Source organism: Coregonus clupeaformis, chromosome 2 (genome assembly GCF_020615455.1).
Source record: "Coregonus clupeaformis isolate EN_2021a chromosome 2, ASM2061545v1, whole genome shotgun sequence".
NCBI classification, from domain to species: domain Eukaryota; kingdom Metazoa; phylum Chordata; class Actinopteri; order Salmoniformes; family Salmonidae; genus Coregonus; species Coregonus clupeaformis.
This window is the reverse complement of record NC_059193.1, coordinates 175,714-193,830: the sequence shown is the minus strand read 5'-3', so window position 1 is coordinate 193,830 and position 18,117 is coordinate 175,714. Positions and strand designations below refer to the sequence as shown.

The window sequence follows — 18,117 nt, the reverse complement described above, 5'->3', positions numbered from 1 at the left end:
CTGACCATGTGTTCTCGCATACCCCGAGAGCATCTGGTCAGAGGGGTGGTGGCACAGGAATCCTCATCTCTCCCAAGTGGTCATTCTCAATTTTTCCCCTAACCCATCTGTCTATCTCCTCATTTGAATTCCATGCTGTCACAGTCACTAGCCCATTTAAGCTTAATATCCTTGTCATCTATCGCCCTCCAGGTTCCCTTGGAGAGTTCATCAATGAGCTTGACGCCTTGATAAGTTCCTTTCCTGAGGATGGCTCACCCCTCACAGTTTTGGGGGATTTAAACCTCCCTACGTCTACATTTGACTAATTTCTCTCTGCCTCCTTCTTTCCACTCCTCTCCTCTTTTGACCTCACCCTCTCACCGTCCCCCCCTACTCACAAGGCAGGCAATACGCTTGACCTCATCTTTACTAGATGCTGCTCTTCCACTAATCTCACTGCAACTCCCCTACATGTCTCCGACCACTACTTTGTATCCTTTTCTCTCTCGCTCTCCTCCAACACTACTCACTCTGCCCCTACACCGATGGTAATGCGCTGCCGCAACCTTCGCTCTCTCTCTCCCACTACTCTCTCCTCTTCCATCCTATCATCTCTTCCCTCTGCTCAATCCTTCTCCCTCCAATCTCCTGATTCTGCCTCCTCAACCCTCCTCTCCTCCCTTTCTGCATCCTTTGACTCTCTGTGTCCCCTATCCTCCCGGCCGGCTCGGTCCTCCCCTCCAGCTCCGTGGCTTGATGACTCATTGCGAGCTCACAGAACAGAGCTCCGGGCAGCTGAGCGGAAATGGAAGAAAACTAAACTCCCTGCCGACCTGGCATCTTTTCACTCCCTCCTCTCTACATTTTCTTCATCTGTTTCTGCTGCTAAGGCCACTTTCTACCACTCTAAATTCCAAGCATCTGCCTCTAACCCTAGGAAGCTCTTTGCCAAATTCTCCTCCCTGCTGAATCCCCCCCCCAACTCATCCTTGACCGCTGGCTATGTCCCTTCCGTCTTCAAGAGAGCGAGAGTTGCACCCCTTCTCAAAAAACCAACACTCGATCCCACTGATGTCAACAACTACAGACCAGTATCCCTTCTTTCTTTTCTTTCCAAAACTATTGAGCGTGCCGTCTTTAGCCAACTCTCTTGCTATCTCTCTCAGAATGACCTTCTTGATCCAAACCAGTCAGGTTTCAGGACTGGTCATTCAACTGAGACTGCTCTTCTCTGTGTCACAGAGGCTCTCCGCACTGCTAAAGCTAACTCTCTCTCCTCTGCTCTTGTCCTTCTAGACCTGTCTGCTGCCTTTGATACTGTGAACCATCAGATCCTCCTCTCCACCCTCTCCGAGCTGGGCATCTCCGGCGCGGCTCACTCTTGGATTGCGTCCTACCTGACCGGTCGCTCCTACCAAGTGGCGTGGCGAGAAGCTGTCTCCGCACCACGTGCTCTCACCACTGGTGTCCCCCAGGGCTCAGTTCTAGGCCCTCTCCTATTCTCCCTATACACCAAGTCACTTGGCTCTGTCATATCCTCACATGGCCTCTCCTATCATTGCTTCGCTGACGATCCACAACTAATCTTCTCCTTTCCCCCTTCTGATAACCAGGTGGCGAATCGCATCTCTGCATGTCTGGCAGACATATCAGTATGGATGACGGATCACCACCTCAAGCTGAACCCTGGCAAGACGGAGCTGCTCTTCCTCCCGGGGAAGGACTGCCCGTTCCATGATCTCGCCATCACGGTTGACAACTCCGTTGTGTCCTCCTCCCAGAGTGCGAAGAGCCTTGGCGTGACCCTGGACAACACCCTGTCGTTCTCCGCTAACATCAAGGCGGTGACCCGATCCTGCAGGTTCATGCTCTACAACATTCGGAGAGTACGACCCTGCCTTACACAGGAAGCGGCACAGGTCCTAATCCAGGCACTTGTCATCTCCCGTCTGGATTACTGCAACTCGCTGTTGGCTGGGCTCCCTGCCTGTGCCATTAAACCCCTACAACTCATCCAGAATGCCGCAGCCCGTCTGGTGTTCAACCTTCCCAAGTTCTCTCACGTCACCCCGCTCCTCCGCACACTCCACTGGCTTCCAGTTGAAGCTCGCATCTGTTACAAGACCATGGTGCTTGCCAATGGAGCTGTGAGGGGAACGGCACCTCCGTACCTTCAGGCTCTGATCAGTCCCTACACCCAAACGAGGGCATTGCGTTCATCCACCTCTGGCCTGCTGGCTCCCTTCCTCTGCGGAAGCATAGTTCCCGCTCAGCCCAGTCAAAACTGTTCGCTGCTCTGGCACCCCAATGGTGGAACAAGCTCCCCTCACGACGCCAGGACAGCGGAGTCACTCACCACCTTCCGGAGACATTTGAAACCCCACCTCGAATACCTGGGATAGGATAAAGTAATCCTTCTACCCCCCCAAAAAAAACAAAAAATTATCCCACTGGCTATAGGGTGCACCAATTTGTAAGTCGCTCTGGATAAGAGCGTCTGCTAAATGACGTAAATGTAAATGTAAATGTACAACTTGGAGTCCACCTGTGGTAAATTCAATTGATTGGACATAATTTTGAAAGGCACACACCTGTCTATATAAGGTCCCACAATTGACAAGTGTATGTCAGAGCAAAAACCATGAGGTCGAAGGAATTGTCCGTAGAGTTCCGAGAGGATTGTATCGAGGCAAAGATCTGGGGAAGTCTACCAAAAAATGTCTGCAGCATTGAAGGACCTCAAGAACACAGTGGCCTCCATCATTCTTAAATGGAAAAAGTTTGGAACCACCAAGACTCTTCCTAGAGCTGGCTGCCCAGCCAAACTGAGCAATCGGGGGAGAAGGGCCTTGGTCAGGGAGGTCACCAAGAACCCAATGGTCACTCTGACAGAGCTCCAGAGTTCCTCTGTGGAGATGGGAGAACCTACCAGAAGGACAACCATCTCTGCAGCATACCACCAATCAGGCTTTAATGGTAGAGTGGCCAGACAGAAGCCATTCCTCAGTAAAAGGCACGACAACCTGCTTGGAGTTGGCCAAAAGACACATAAAGACTCTCAGACCATGAGAAACAAGATTCTCTGGTCTGATGAAACCAAGATTGAACTCTTTGGCCTGAATGCCAAGTGTCACGCCTGGAGGAAACCTGGCACCATCCCTACTGTGAAACATGGTTGTGGCAGCATCATGCTCTGGGGATGTCTTTCAGCGGCAGGGACTGGGAGTGTAGTCAGGATCGAGGCAAAGATGAATGGAGCAAAGTACAGAGAGATCCTTGATGAAAACCTGCTCCAGAGCACTCAGGACCTCAGACTGGGGCTAAGGTTCACCTTCCAACAGGACAAACAACCCTAAGCACACTGCCAAGACAACACAGGCGTGGCTTCGGGACAAGTCTCTGAATGTCCTTGAGTGGCCCAGCCAGAGCCCAGACTTGAACCTGATCGAACATCTCTGGAGAGACATGAAAATAGCTGTGCAGCAAAGCTCCCCATCCAACCTGACAGAGCTTGAGAGGATCTGCAGAGAAGAATGGGAGAAAGTCCCCAAATACAGGTGTGCCAAGCTTGTAGCGTCATACCCAAGAAAGACTCAAGGCGATGATCGCTGCCACAGGTGCTTCAACAAAGTACTGAGTAAAGGGTCTGAATACTTATGTAAATGTGATATTTCAGTTTAAAATGTGATATTTCCGTTTAAAAATTAGCAAAAATGTCTAAAAAACAATTTTTTGCTTTGTCATTATGGGTTATTGATGAGGGGAAAAAAACAATTTCATCCATTTTAGAATAAGGCTTTAACGTAACAAAATGTGGAAAAATACATGGGGTCTGAATACTTTCATAATGCACTGTACATTAGAATGAAATAAATACTCGGAAGAAGTGCAATTACTTGGCAAGATCATATTGAATACAATAGAATAGAAGATGGAGAAAACAATACCTGAGTGATGATCTGTTCTTCATCGCTGAAAGCTTTAGAAGACAGCACGTCCACTACTTTCATTCTCTCTGAAAGCTGGGGATAACAGGGAAGTCAAAGTTTGTTAAGAAACATATGTTTGGTTAATATGTTTGGTTTGCAGGGATGAGTTTGTTCTATACTTTAAAATACACATAATCTGAAAACTGGGAATAACACGGCACACACAGTTTGGATTGAAGGGATGTGTTCGTACTAATGTAGAAAAATACACTTTTGCGTTCACAAAAACATATTCTACTGGTAAAGACAGAAAGACAATAGACCTATACCTCTAATGATGTAAGGAATGGAAGTGATTCAATGAACTCCTCATAAAGTCTCCTCTTCAACGCGTTGTTCTTTACAATGATCCTCCTGAATGTCAGACGATCCTGAAAACAAACAGACACAGTTGGTAGTTACAGTCTTGTCCCATCACTGCAACTCCCGTACAGACTCGGGAGTGGCGAAGGTCGAGAGCCATGCGTCCTCCGAAACATGACCCTGCCAAGCCGCACTGCTTCTTGACACACTGCTCACTTAACCCGGAAGCCAGCCGCACCAATGTGTCAGAGGAAACACCGTACAACTGGCGACCGTGTCAGCGTGCATGCGCCCAGCTCGCCACAGGAGTCGCTAGAGCACGATGGGACAAGGACATCCCGGCCGGCCAAACCCTCCCCTAACCCGGACGACGCTGAGCCGATTGTGTGTCGCCTCATGGGTCTCTCGGTCGCGGCCGTCTGCGACACAGCCCGGGATCGAACCCGGATCTGTAGTGTCTCCTCAAGCACTGCAGTGCCTTAGACCGCTGCGCCACTCGCGAGGCCCTTTTTTCCTTTTAGTCCCTGTGTCTAACATAAAATTTTCCAGCAGAGGGAGCTGTAGCGCTAACCAATGTCAAGATTTTCCCCAAAAAGCTGCAGAAGTGTCCTATAATTATATCATGCTATTATCATTGGTTGGTTTATCCGGATCCCCATTAGCTTTTACACAAGCAGCAGCTATTCTTCCTGGGGTCCACACAAAAACATAAAACACGACAAATAACAAAACACTGATACATTCATAGACAAGAACAGTCACATAAATATATAATACAATATACAAACAATACAACTAAAGAATAATGTGTGTGTATATTGTGTGTTAGAGTGTTATAGTGTGTCTATGTGTGGGTGGCAGGTAGCCTAGCGGTGAAAAATCTAGGTGAAACTAGGTGAAAAATCTGTCGATGTGCCCTTGCGTAAGGCCCAAGTCGCTCTGGATAAGAGCGTCTGCTAACAGACTAAAATGTGAATGTTCGTGTGTGTGTCATTTCACAGTCCCTATTGTGCCATGAGATGTTGTTTTATACATTTTATAATTTTGCAGTTTGCTTGAGTAATTGGAGATGGAAGGGAATTCCATGCGAACATAGCTTTGTATAATACCATGGTGGGTGATTCTCATGAAACCAGTTTTAACCATGGCAGTAACAAATTGTGTTAGAAAACCATAATGCATCTGCAACAATCAGCTATCATTCTGAAGACTAAGATGCTTAGTTTATGGCACAGTGTCTTATTTTAAAATACATTTCACATTTTCGCCCGAATTTTGTACATTTTCACCCCAAATTCTCATTACCGAAATGCGTCCGGATTAAATTCTCTGGTCATTTTATACAATTTTACTTTAGAAAAACCTAACTTATTTTAATAAAACACAAAATATGTTGCTGTAGTTTGTCCATAAATCATAAACGTTTTATACTAGTTGAAGTTTACATTAAACTAGAATATTTATTACGTAAAAACACAGTGTCTGTGGACATGTTTCTCATTACCGTAACACTTTTTTGATTTGCTGTAAAAACACTAATAATTTTTATAATAACGTTTTTTAAATAAAGGAGTAGTCCTTAGATGAGCACAAGTTCATTTAATTTATTCACTTATATGCGGGAATGAGGATCTTATTCTCAAACACCCCCTTTACGACACTTGACCTTCTCATTACCGAAATGATTAAAAAGCTCAAATTGGTTAAAACTTAAGAGAACCATTACCTTACCAACATGGAGGCATGAATGGGCTCTAGTGACGTGTTCAATTGTTTACTAACTCATAATAGCTGTCTCCTATTACTTGCAGATTGAGCTAAGGGCCTCTCATTACCGAAACACACATTTCTCATTACCACGTATTTTTTAGGTCAGTTTCGGTACTGAGAACCTTAATTTCGGTAATGATAATAAGCTAATTCTAATGTAGAGTGGGGAAAAAAAGTATTTAGTCAGCCACCAATTGTGCAAGTTCTCCCACTTAAAAAGATGAAGAGGAAAAAAAATCCTGAAAATCACATTGTAGGATTTTTAATGAATTTATTTGCAAATTATGGTGGAAAATAAGTATTTGGTCACCTACAAACAAGCAAGATTTCTGGCTCTCACAGACCTGTAACTTCTTCTTTAAGAGGCTCCTCTGTCCTCCACTCGTTACCTGTATTAATGGCACCTGTTTGAACTTGTTATCAGTATAAAAGACACCTGTCCACAACCTCAAACAGTCACACTCCAAACTCCACTATGGCCAAGACCAAAGAGCTGTCAAAGAACACCAGAAACAAAATTGTAGACCTGCACCAGGCTGGGAAGACTGAATCTGCAATAGGTAAGCAGCTTGGTTTGAAGAAATCAACTGTGGGAGCAATTATTAGGAAATGGAAGACATACAAGACCACTGATAATCTCCCTCGATCTGGGGCTCCACGCAAGATCTCACCCGTGGGGTCAAAATGATCACAAGAACGGTGAGCAAAAATCCCAGAACCACACGGGGGGACCTAGTGAATGACCTGCAGAGAGCTGGGACCAAAGTAACAAAGCCTACCATCAGTAACACACTACGCTGCCAGGGACTCAAATCCTGCAGTACAGACGTGTCCCCCTGCTTAAGCCAGTACATGTCCAGGCCCGTCTGAAGTTTGCTAGAGTGCATTTGGATGATCCAGAAGAGGATTGGGAGAATGTCAGATGAAACCAAAATATAACTTTTTGGTAAAAACTCAACTCGTTGTGTTTGGAGGACAAAGAATGCTGAGTTGCATCCAAAGAACACCATACCTACTGTGAAGCATGGGGGTGGAAACATCATGCTTTGGGGCTGTTTTTCTGCAAAGGGATCAGGACGACTGATCTGTGTAAAGGAAAGAATGAATGGGGCCATGTATCATGAGATTTTGAGTGAAAACCTCCTTCCATCAGCAAGGGCATTGAAGATGAAACGTGGCTGGGTCTTTCAGCATGACAATGATCCCAAACACACCGCCCGGGCAACGAAGGAGTGGCTTCGTAAGAAGCATTTCAAGGTCCTGGAGTGGCCTAGCTAGTCTCCAGATCTCAACCCCATAGAAAATCTTTGGCGGGAGTTGAAAGTCCGTATTGCCCAGCGACAGCCCCAAAACATCACTGCTCTAGAGGAGATCTGCATGGAGGAATGGGCCAAAATACCAGCAACAGTGTGTGAAAACCTTGTGAAGACTTACAGAAAACGTTTGACCTGTGTCATTGCCAACAAAGGGTATATAACAAAGTATTAAGACACTTTTGTTATTGACCAAATACTTATTTTCCACCATAATTTGCAAATAAATTCATTAAAAATCCTACAATGTGATTTTCTGGATTTTTTTTCCTCATTTTCTCTGTCATAGTTGACGTGTACCTATGATGAAAATTACAGGCCTCTCTCATATTTTTAAGTGGGAGAACTTGCACAATTGGTGGCTGACTAAATACTTTTTTCCCCCACTGTATAGTCAATGGGTGTGCTGTGCTGGTAACTTTGATTTTTTACTAGGACCACTGCTTATGCCTATTGTATAGAGTTTTTGTAAAACCTCAGTTATTTGATTAAGTAGGAGTTGTCAAGAAATATGTGTGTATAAACCCCATTTAATTTACTTAAAGCCACAAGTTTGTGTTTCAGCAAAGAGCAACCCACCCACTTAAAAGAGGATATCCATCATTTTTACATGTGTACCTGTTTCGGCACTTACCTGTACTGTTGTTTGATATCCCAAGACAGTTTTTGGTCCATATCCCACTTATTTAGATTATTTACATCCATATCATGTTATGCCATTTGCCCATAGGATGCCATTACATTTAGAAATAGATCTAAAATACCTTAGAACCACACATATCCATGTTTTAATACACCAATATTACCTGTAAAGACCTTGGAGAAAAGATTATGTAAAAAATAAAATAACCTTTTAACTTTGAAAATACATGCACGTAATTACAGTACTTATACTTATGCTAAAATAAGGGGTATTTTAGTCAATTGTATTAAGATCAGTGATTCTAGTATTATACAAGTTATGTGGGCTTAACAAATGACGCAGTTTGATGTTGTATTGGGTTACTGAATCTCTAATAGAGCTCAGTACAGTTTTTCAATGGCAAACTATGCAACACTCATTACCAAAACATGCATTATCATAAACGAAACCTGCTTTTCATTACAGTAATGCACCGATATTTACGAAATATTCAGAAAAATAAAATGTATACTGTAGTAGTTTTGGCTTAATCTGATAGCATGCCATTTGTTCTTTATCCAAATATGTGTACATAAACATAACATGTACAATTGAAGTCGGAAGTTTACATACACATTAGCCAAATACATTTAAACTCAGTTTTTCACAATTCCTGACATTTATTCCTAGTAAAAATTCCCTGTCTTAGGTCAGTTAGGATCACCACTTTATTAAAAAAAATTGAAATGTCAGAATAATAGTAGGGAGAATGATTTATTTAAGCTTTTATTTCTTTCATCACATTCCCAGTGGGTCAGAAGTTTACATACACTCAATTAGTATTTGGTAGCATTGCCTTTAAATTGTTTAACTTGGGTCAAACGTTTTGGGTAGCCTTCCACAAGCTTCCCACAATAAGTTGGGTGAATTTTGGCCCATTCCTCCTGACAGAGCTGGTGTAACTGACTCAGGTTTGTAGGCCTCCTTGCTCGCACGCGCTTTTTCAGTTCTGCCCACAAATGTTCTATAGGATTGAGGTCAGGGCTTTGTGATGGCCACTCCAATACCTTGACATTGTCCATTTGGAAGACCCATTTGCGACCAAGCTTGAACTTCCTGACTGATGTCTTGAGATGTTGCTTCAATATATCCACATAACTTTCCTTCCTCATGATGCCATTTATTTTGTGAAGTGCACCAGTCCCTCCTGCAGCAAAGCACCCCCACAACATGATGCTGCCACCCCTGTGCTTCACGGTTGGGATGGTGTTCTTTGGCTTGCAAGCCGACCCCATTTTCCTCCAAACATAACGATGGTCATTATGGCCAATCAGTTCTATTTTTGTTTCATCAGACCAGAGGACATTTCTCCAAAAAGTACAATCTTTGTCCCCATGTGCAGTTGCAAACCGTAGTCTGGCTTTTTTATGGTGGTTTTGGAGCAGTGGCTTCTTCCTTGCTGAGCGGCCTTTCAGGTTATGTCGATATAGGACTTGTTTTACTTTGGATATAGATACTTTTGTACCTGTTTCCTCCAGCATCTTCACAAGGTCCTTTGCTGTTGTTCTGGGATTGATTTGCACTTTTCGCACCAAAGTACGTTCATTTCTAGGAGACAGAACGGGTCTCCTTCCTGAGCGGTATGACGGGTGCGTGGTCCCATAGTGTTTATACTTGCGTACTATTGTTTGTACAGATGAATGTGGTACCTTCAGGTGTTTGGAAATTGCTCCCAAGGATGAACCAGACTTGTGGAGGTCTACCATTTTTTTCTGAGGTCTTGGCTGATTTCTTTAGATTTTCCCATGATGTCAAGCAACGAGGCACAGAGTTTGAAGGTAGAGTGAGGGAAAAAAGTATTTGATCCCCTGCTGATTTTGTACGTTTGCCCACTGACAAATAAATGATCAGTCTATAATTTTAATGGTAGGTTTATTTGAACAGTGAGAGACAGAATAACAACAAAAAAATCCAGAAAAACACATGTCAAAAATGTTATAAATTGATTTGCATTTTAATGAGGGAAATAAATATTTGACCCCCTCTCAATCAGAAAGATTTCTGGCTCCCAGGTGTCTTTTATACAGGTAACAAACTGAGATTAGGAGCACACTCTTAAAGGGATTGCTCCTAATCTCAGCTTGTTACCTGTATAAAAGACACCTGTCTACAGAAGCAATCAATCAATCAGATTCCAAACTCTCCACCATGGCCAAGACCAAAGAGCTCTCCAAGGATGTTAGGTACAAGATTGTAGACCTACAGAAGGCTGGAATGGGCTACAAGACCATCGCCAAGCAGCTTGGTGAGAAGGTGACAACAGTTGGTGCGATTATTCGCAAATGGAAGAAACATAAAAGTACTGTCAATCTCCCTCGGCCTGGGGCTCCATGCAAGATCTCACCTCGTGGAGTTGCAATGATCATGAGAATGGTGAGGAATCAGCCCAGAACTACACGGGAGGATCTTGTCAATGATCTCAAGGTAGCTGGGACCATAGTCACCAAGAAAACAATTGGTAACACACTACGCCGTGAAGGACTAAAATCCTGCAGTGCCTGCAAGGTCCCCCTGCTCCAGAAAGCACATATACAGGGCCGTCTGAAGTTTGCCAATGAACATCTGAATGATTCAGAGGAGAACTGGGTGAAAGTGTTGTGGTCAGATGAGACCAAAATTGAGCTCTTTGGCATCAACTCAACTCGCCGTGTTTGGAGGAGGAGGAATGCTGCCTATGACCCCAAGAACACCATCCCCACCGTCAAACATGGAGGTGGAAACATTATGCCAGTTGGTCCGCGCATGCTCTGCATTCTATGGAGGGAGCTGAAGGTTCGAGTTGCCAAACGTCAGCCTTGAAACCTTAATGACTTGGAAAAGATCTGCAAAGAGGAGTGGGACAAAATCCCTCCAGAGATGTGTGCAAACCTGGTGGCCAACTACAAGACACGTCTGACCTCTGTGATTGCCAACAAGGGTTTTGCCACCAAGTACTAAGTCATGTTTTGCAGAGGGGTCAAATACTTATTTCCCTCATTAAAATGCAAATCAATTTATAACATTTTTGACATGCGTTTTTCTGGATTATTTTGTTGTTATTCTGTCTCTCACTGTTCAAATAAACCTACCATTAAAATGATAGACTGATAATGTCTTTGTCAGTGGGCAAACGTACAAAATCAGCAGGGGATCAAATCCTTTTTTCCCTCACTGTAGGCCTTGAAATACATCCACAGGTACACCTCCAATTGACTCAAATTATGTCAATTAGCCTATCAGAAGCTTCTAAAGCCATGACATAATTTTCTGGAATTTTCCAAGCTGTTTAAAGGCTCAGTCAACTTAGTGTATGTAAACTTCTGACCCACTGGAATTGTGATACAGTGAATTATAAGTGAAATAATCTGTCTGTAAACAATTGTTGGAAAAATTACTTGTGTCATGCACAAAGTACATGTCCTAACCTACTTGCCAAAACTATAGTTTGTTAACAAGAAATGTGTGGAGTGGTTGAAAAATGAGTTTTAATGACTCCAACCTAAGTGTATGTAAACTTCCGACTTCAACTGTATACACAACTATTTATGACAAAAAACAAGATTCAGAAAAGGTTATGTGTTGCTGTAATGAGATACATTACAAAATACATTTGTGTAATTTAATTTTAAATATATTTGTTTTCAGTGTTATGTTTAACTCAGGCCTTTCCATTTGGTGAGCAATGTTAAAAGATATTCTAAATTGATTTGTTTATAACTTTTTTGGACATTGAAAACTATTGCGGTAATGAGAATTTTTGCATTGGTTGTTTTGGAAATAGTGGAAAAAAGCATATCTGATCAATAAACATAACAATAATTATTAAATAGATACCTAAAGATCCTAATCTTAGTCATCCAAGAGGAATTATGGTGGAAAATGTATTATATATATATTTTTTTTACATGATCATTTTGTCAAGTGCCAGTTTCGTGAGAATCACACGTGCGTTCCCGTGAATTTGTTTTGAACTTGGGGACTGTGAAGAGGCCCCTGGTGGCATGTATTGTGGGGTGTGCATGGGTGTCTGAGCTGTATGTTATTTAATTATGCAGCCAATATGGAATTTTCATCACAGTAATACAGTGGGGGAAAAAAGTATTTAGTCAGCCACCAATTGTGCAAGTTCTCCCACTTAAAAAGATTAGAGAGGCCTGTAATTTTCATCATAGGTACACGTCAACTATGACAGACAAAATGAGAAAAAAAATTCCAGAAAATCACATTGTAGGATTTCTAATGAATTTATTTGCAAATTATGGTGGAAAATAAGTATTTGGTCAATAACAAAAGTTTCTCAATACTTTGTTATATACCCTTTGTTGGCAATGACACAGGTCAAACGATTTCTGTAAGTCTTCACAAGTTAAAAAAAAAAAAAAATATTTGCAAATTATGGTGGAAAATAAGTCTTTGGTCACCTACAAACAAGCAAGATTTCTGGCTCTCACATACCTGTAACTTCTTCTATAAGAGGCTCCTCTGTCCTCCACTCATTACCTGTATTAATGGCACCTGTTTGAACTTGTTATCAGTATAAAAGACACCTGTCCACAACCTCAAACAGTCACACTCCAAACTCCACTATGGCCAAGACCAAAGAGCTGTCAAAGGACACCAGAAACAAAATTGTAGACCTGCACCAGGCTGGGAAGACTGAATCTGCAATAGGTAAGCAGCTTGGTTTGAAGAAATCAACTGTGGGAGCAATTATTAGGAAATGGAAGACATACAAGACCACTGAAATCTCCCTCGATCTGGGGCTCCACGCAAGATCTCACCCCGTGGGGTCAAAATGATCACAAGCAAAAATCCCAGAACCACACGGGGGGACCTAGTGAATGACCTACAGAGAGCTGGGACCAAAGTAACAAAGCCTACCATCAGTAACACACTACGCCGCCAGGGACTCAAATCCTGCAGTGCCAGACGTGTCCCCCTGCTTAAGCCAGTACATGTCCAGGCCCGTCTGAAGTTTGCTAGAGTGCATTTGGATGATCCAGAAGAGGATTGGGAGAATGTCATATGGTCAGATGAAACCAAATATAACTTTTTGGTAAAAACTCAACTCGTCTTGTTTGGAGGACAAAGAATGCTGAGTTGCATTCAAAGAACACCATACCTAGTGTGAAGCATGGGGGTGGAAACATCATGCTTTGGGGCTGTTTTTCTGCAAAGGGACCAGGACGACTGATCCGTGTAAAGGAAAGAATGAATGGGGCCATGTATCGTGAGATTTTGAGTGAAAACCTCCTTCCATCAGCAAGGGCATTGAAGATGAAACGTGGCTGGGTCTTTCAGCATGACAATGATCCCAAACACACCGCCCGGGCAACGAAGGAGTGGCTTCGTAAGAAGCATTTCAAGGTCCTGGAGTGGCCTAGCCAGTCTCCAGATCTCAACCCCATAGAAAATCTTTGGAGGGAGTTGAAAGTCCGTGTTGCCCAGCGACAGCCCCAAAGCATCACTGCTCTAGAGGAGATCTGCATGGAGGAATGGGCCAAAATACCAGCAACAGTGTGTGAAAACCTTGTGAAGACTTACAGAAAACGTTTGACCTGTGTCATTGCCAACAAAGGGTATATAACAAAGTATTGAGAAACTTTTGTTATTGACCAAATACTTATTTTCCACCATAATTTGCAAATAAATTCATCAAAAATCCTACAATGTGATTTTCTGGAGAAAAAAAATCTCATTTTGTCTGTCATAGTTGACGTGTACCTATGATGAAAATTACAGGCCTCTCTCATCTTTTTAAGTGGGAGAACTTGCACAATTGGTGGCTGACTAAATACTTTTTTCCCCCACTGTATTTCTCATAAAAACTAAAAGATAAGAAGATTATCTCTTGTCAACCAGGAAAGACTGGGATGCATGTTGTTGATGTTAGTTCTGTATGTGCAGTTAAGGGCAAGGCGTGCTGCTCTGTTTAGAGCCAGCTGCAGCTTTGATAGGTATTGTTTTGCTGCACTTGACCATTTTATCAGATTGTAATCAATATCGGACAACACCAGAGCCTGAACAACTAGTACAGTTGATTTTTGTGTCAAAAACGCAGAACATCTTTTTATAGACATACCCCTCCCCATCTTCATAGTACATTTGTCAATATGACTGGACCATGATAATTGACCATCCAAAGTTATACCTAGGATTTTAGCTTCCTCAACTTGCTCAATGGTCACACCCTTTATGCACAACTCCAGTTGAGGTTAACATCTTAGAGAATGTTTTGAACCAAATACAATGCTATTATGAATTACCCATTCTAATTTTCCCAAGTACTCGACGCCATGGTCGGGTAGCATTTGGGTTTTATCACCTGTACAAGGACTCGTGCTGCTAATGTGCAGAGTGTAATGCTTACATCTCAGAGAGGAAGGATTCTTGGAAGCTCTTTGTACAAAATAGGGCTTTTACCTCACTGAGCTTTCTCAGATGTTTATCGATAGCTTAATACATACAGTGCATTCAGAAAGTATTCAGACCCCTTGACTTTTTCCACATTTTGTTACATTACAGCCTTTTTTTTCCCCTCATCAATCTACAAACATTACCCCATAATGACAAAGCGAAAACAGGTTTTTAGACATTTTTGCAAATTTATTAAAAATAACAAACAGAAATACCTTATTTACATAAGTATTCAGACCCTTTGCTATGAGACTCGAAATTGAGCTCAGGTGCATCCTGTTTCCATTGATCATCCTTGACATGTTTCTACAACTTGATTGGAGTCCACCTGTGGTAAATTCAATTGATTGGACATGATTTGGAAAGGCACACACCAGTCTATATAAGGTCCCACAGTTGACAGTGCATGTCAGAGCAAAAACCAAGCTGTGAGATCGAAGGAATTGTCCGTAGAGCTACAAGACAGGATTGTGTCAAGGCACAGATCTGGGGAAGGGTACCAACAAATGTCTGCAGCATTGAAGGTCCCCAAGAGCACAGTGGCCTCCATCATTCTTAAATGGAAGAAGTTTGGAATCACCAAGACTCTTCCTAGAGCTGGCCGCCCGGCCAAACTGAGCAATCGGGGGAGAAGGGACTTGGTCAGGGAGGTGACCAAGAACCCGATGGTCACTCTGACAGAGCTCCAGAGTTCCTCTGTGGAGATGGGAGAACCTTCCAGAAGGACAACCATCTCTGCAGCACTCCACCAATCAGGTCTTTCACTGAGTGGACAGACGCAAGACACTCCTCAGTGAAAGCCACATGACTGCCTGCTTGGAGTTTGCCAAAAGGCACCTAAAGGACTCAGACCATGAGAAACAAGATTCTCTAGTCTGATGAAATTAAGATTGAACTCTTTGCCTGAATGCCAAGCGTCACGTCTGGAGGAAAGCTGGCACCATCCCTACAGTGAAGCATGGTGGTGGCAGCATCATGCTGTGGGGATGTTTTTCAACGGCAGGGACTGGGAAAGTAGTCAGGATCGAGGGAAAGATGAATGGAGCAAAGTACAGAGAGATCCTTGATGAAAACCTGCTCCAGCGCACTCAGGACCTCAGACTGGGGCAAAGGTTCACCTTCCAACAGGACAACGACCCTAAGCACACCGCCAAGACAACACAGGAGTGGCTTCAGACAAGTCTCTGAATGTCCTTGAGTGGCCCAGCCAGAGCCTGGACATGAACCTGATCAAACATCTCTGGAGAGACCTGAAAATAGCTATGCAGCGACGCTCCCCATCCAACCTGACAGAGCTTGAGAGGATCTGCAGAGAAGAATGGGAGAAACTCCCCAAATACAAGAGTGCCAAGCTTGTAGCGTCATACTCAAGAAGACTCGAGGCTGTAATCGCTGCCAAAGGTGCTTCAACAAAGTACTGAGTAAAGGGTCTGAATACTTATGTATTATGTATGTCTTATTTCAGTTTTTTATTTCTAAAAACCTGTTTTTGTTTTGTCATTATGGGGTATTATGTGTAGATTGATGAGGGGATAAAACAATGTCATCTATTTTAGAATAAGGCTGTAACGTAACAAAATGTGGAAAAGTCAAGGGGTCTGAGTACTTTGCACCACTTTACAGGCATGTTGTCCATGTGATCGTTGCAAAATTGACAACTGAGCCATGCTGTCAATGATAGTTTCCCAGAACACTGCCAGACAACTGCTACCCCATCATAAAATATGCACCGTACAGTACTGTCGGTTACTGCATGTACTATGAGGAACAGTTCAGGGAACAGAAGAGAACTCACTCACCAGGCACCAGAGAGCGCCGGGCGATGTGGCGATGATGGTAGCAGCCCTGGGGGTGTTGTACATCAGGGCCAGCTCCCCAAAGCTCCCCCGGTTATCATAGGCTCCCACAGTCTTCTCTACGCCATCAACCCTCATGCAGATGTCAAATATCCCTCTGAGAGGGAGGACGCGATAGAGGAAGGACAGAGAACAAGAATTAGAGAGATAACTAATTGGATCATATAAAAGTCCTTTCAAGACAAATACGGTGATGAACTAAAATGAAACTATTGCCAAATATACTGTGATGTATTGTAGAACATTTGGGCAGTAACCCCGAAAGGCTGTCAGTCCAACACTTTAACCATTACGCCAAGAGGTCCAAATCTCTTGATGAGGTTGTTAAGTGTTAAGGTTACTACAGTATGTCAGGGTTTACCTTTCAATGACGTAGAAGTTATCCCCATCATCATCTTGATCTATGATGTGCTCTCCTACCTCAAAGAACTTCTCAAACATGGCATCAAGTACTTGGGAAAATTGTTCCTGTGGTATGAGAAAACAAACAATAAATACAAATAAAGACTGAAACAAAGACCTGAGGATTATATTAAATTAGAAGTCTATTCAAATAGAAAACATTGTATTGAGTATTTGTAAGAGTAAGGCCCTAGGCTACACATTACTCATTACACATTGCACAGCATCATACATACAGTACGTAGGATACATGAATACTTCAACTTGATTTCCTCTCTACATGCTGTTACAGTACTTAAAAATATTTGGCAAAAAAAATCCCACAGTGCATCGGGCCATGGCACAAAGCTCCTGGCCCCGGGCTACAGTCTGTTCTCCTTTCTGTGTATAGTGTGTGCGTGTGTACTGAACCATAGCAGACAGTGAATGGAGGGAAAGGGAGGGCCACTACAGTACGATGAGGGAATAATAATAGAACATTCTTCATTCTTACCGGGTCCAGGTTTTTAAACAGGAGGATATCTCTGCAGGCCTCCTGTAGTCTCTGCCTCTGCTCATCTGTTTTAGGGTGGGTGACCTGGGAAAGCACCCACATGCTATGTTATTGACAAAGATATGTTGAAAGGACACTTGTTATTGTCCTTCACATCCCATTATCTGTATACTCCAGGGACGAATGCCAATACTCCTCAAGTACAACATCATTTAGAAAAGATAGCTCTGTGGCCAAAGACATTTGGCTTGTCATCATTTTCTTATCTCCAGAGAGTTCATTTCTTCGACAGTTCCTCTGTAATAGTTTATTGTACAGCACCACTGTTTGAAAAGCAGGGCCATCTTACCTTCTGCTCTTTGTCCTCCTCGTCTTCATCAGGGTTGAATGCCTCGGCACACACTGTATGATAGAAGAGATTATTGAAAGTTACTGCAAGACATTCACATTCAGTGAAAAGACAATACACTGACCAGAAACAGACACATTCTGTTAAAGACATATGTTGCTTGTCAGAAAAGGTTTACAAGGAATCTAAGAAATGGTCTATATTAAAGTAGAAATCCAGGATTGTGCACATAAAGGTGTCACAGTATTTAATCCATTACTGATCCTAGTCTTATAAGCAACTGTCTTATTCAGGCGTGATTTAGAGCCTTAGTGTAAAATTATTTTTAGTATACACAACTTCCTTGTTTTAAAGTATTGGGCCTACAAAGAGCTTCATCGAGATGTACGTTGTCTGTGTCAGAGATTCATTAAAGTTAATACGAGGTCCATGTTCCAACAAAGGAATATATTGTACAAATATGTAGATATCCATGACATCTCTGAGAGATTTAGTAATCATAATAAAGAATCACTTTTTAAACCGATCAGAGAGATAAAGAGTGAGTTAACACAACCAGAACTGAGCCAGAATTCAGCCCCT

The 18,117-nt window shown here is 42.8% G+C and overlaps 1 protein-coding gene across 1 annotated transcript in view; it reads right to left on the bottom strand.

The window, feature by feature from the left end:
• The window catches only part of LOC121577091 (cAMP-dependent protein kinase type II-beta regulatory subunit), a 40,047-nt gene that overhangs the window by 2,350 nt on the left and 19,580 nt on the right, over positions 1-18,117 (bottom strand). Inside the window, exons 3-8 of the mRNA XM_041890862.2 lie at positions 17,536-17,588; positions 17,187-17,270; positions 16,653-16,759; positions 16,235-16,388; positions 4,241-4,342; positions 3,930-4,004 (exon numbers count right to left, since the gene is read on the bottom strand). Of these exons, the coding sequence (XP_041746796.1) occupies positions 3,930-4,004; positions 4,241-4,342; positions 16,235-16,388; positions 16,653-16,759; positions 17,187-17,270; positions 17,536-17,588 (575 nt within the window). The remainder of the gene's footprint in view (positions 1-3,929; positions 4,005-4,240; positions 4,343-16,234; positions 16,389-16,652; positions 16,760-17,186; positions 17,271-17,535; positions 17,589-18,117) is intronic.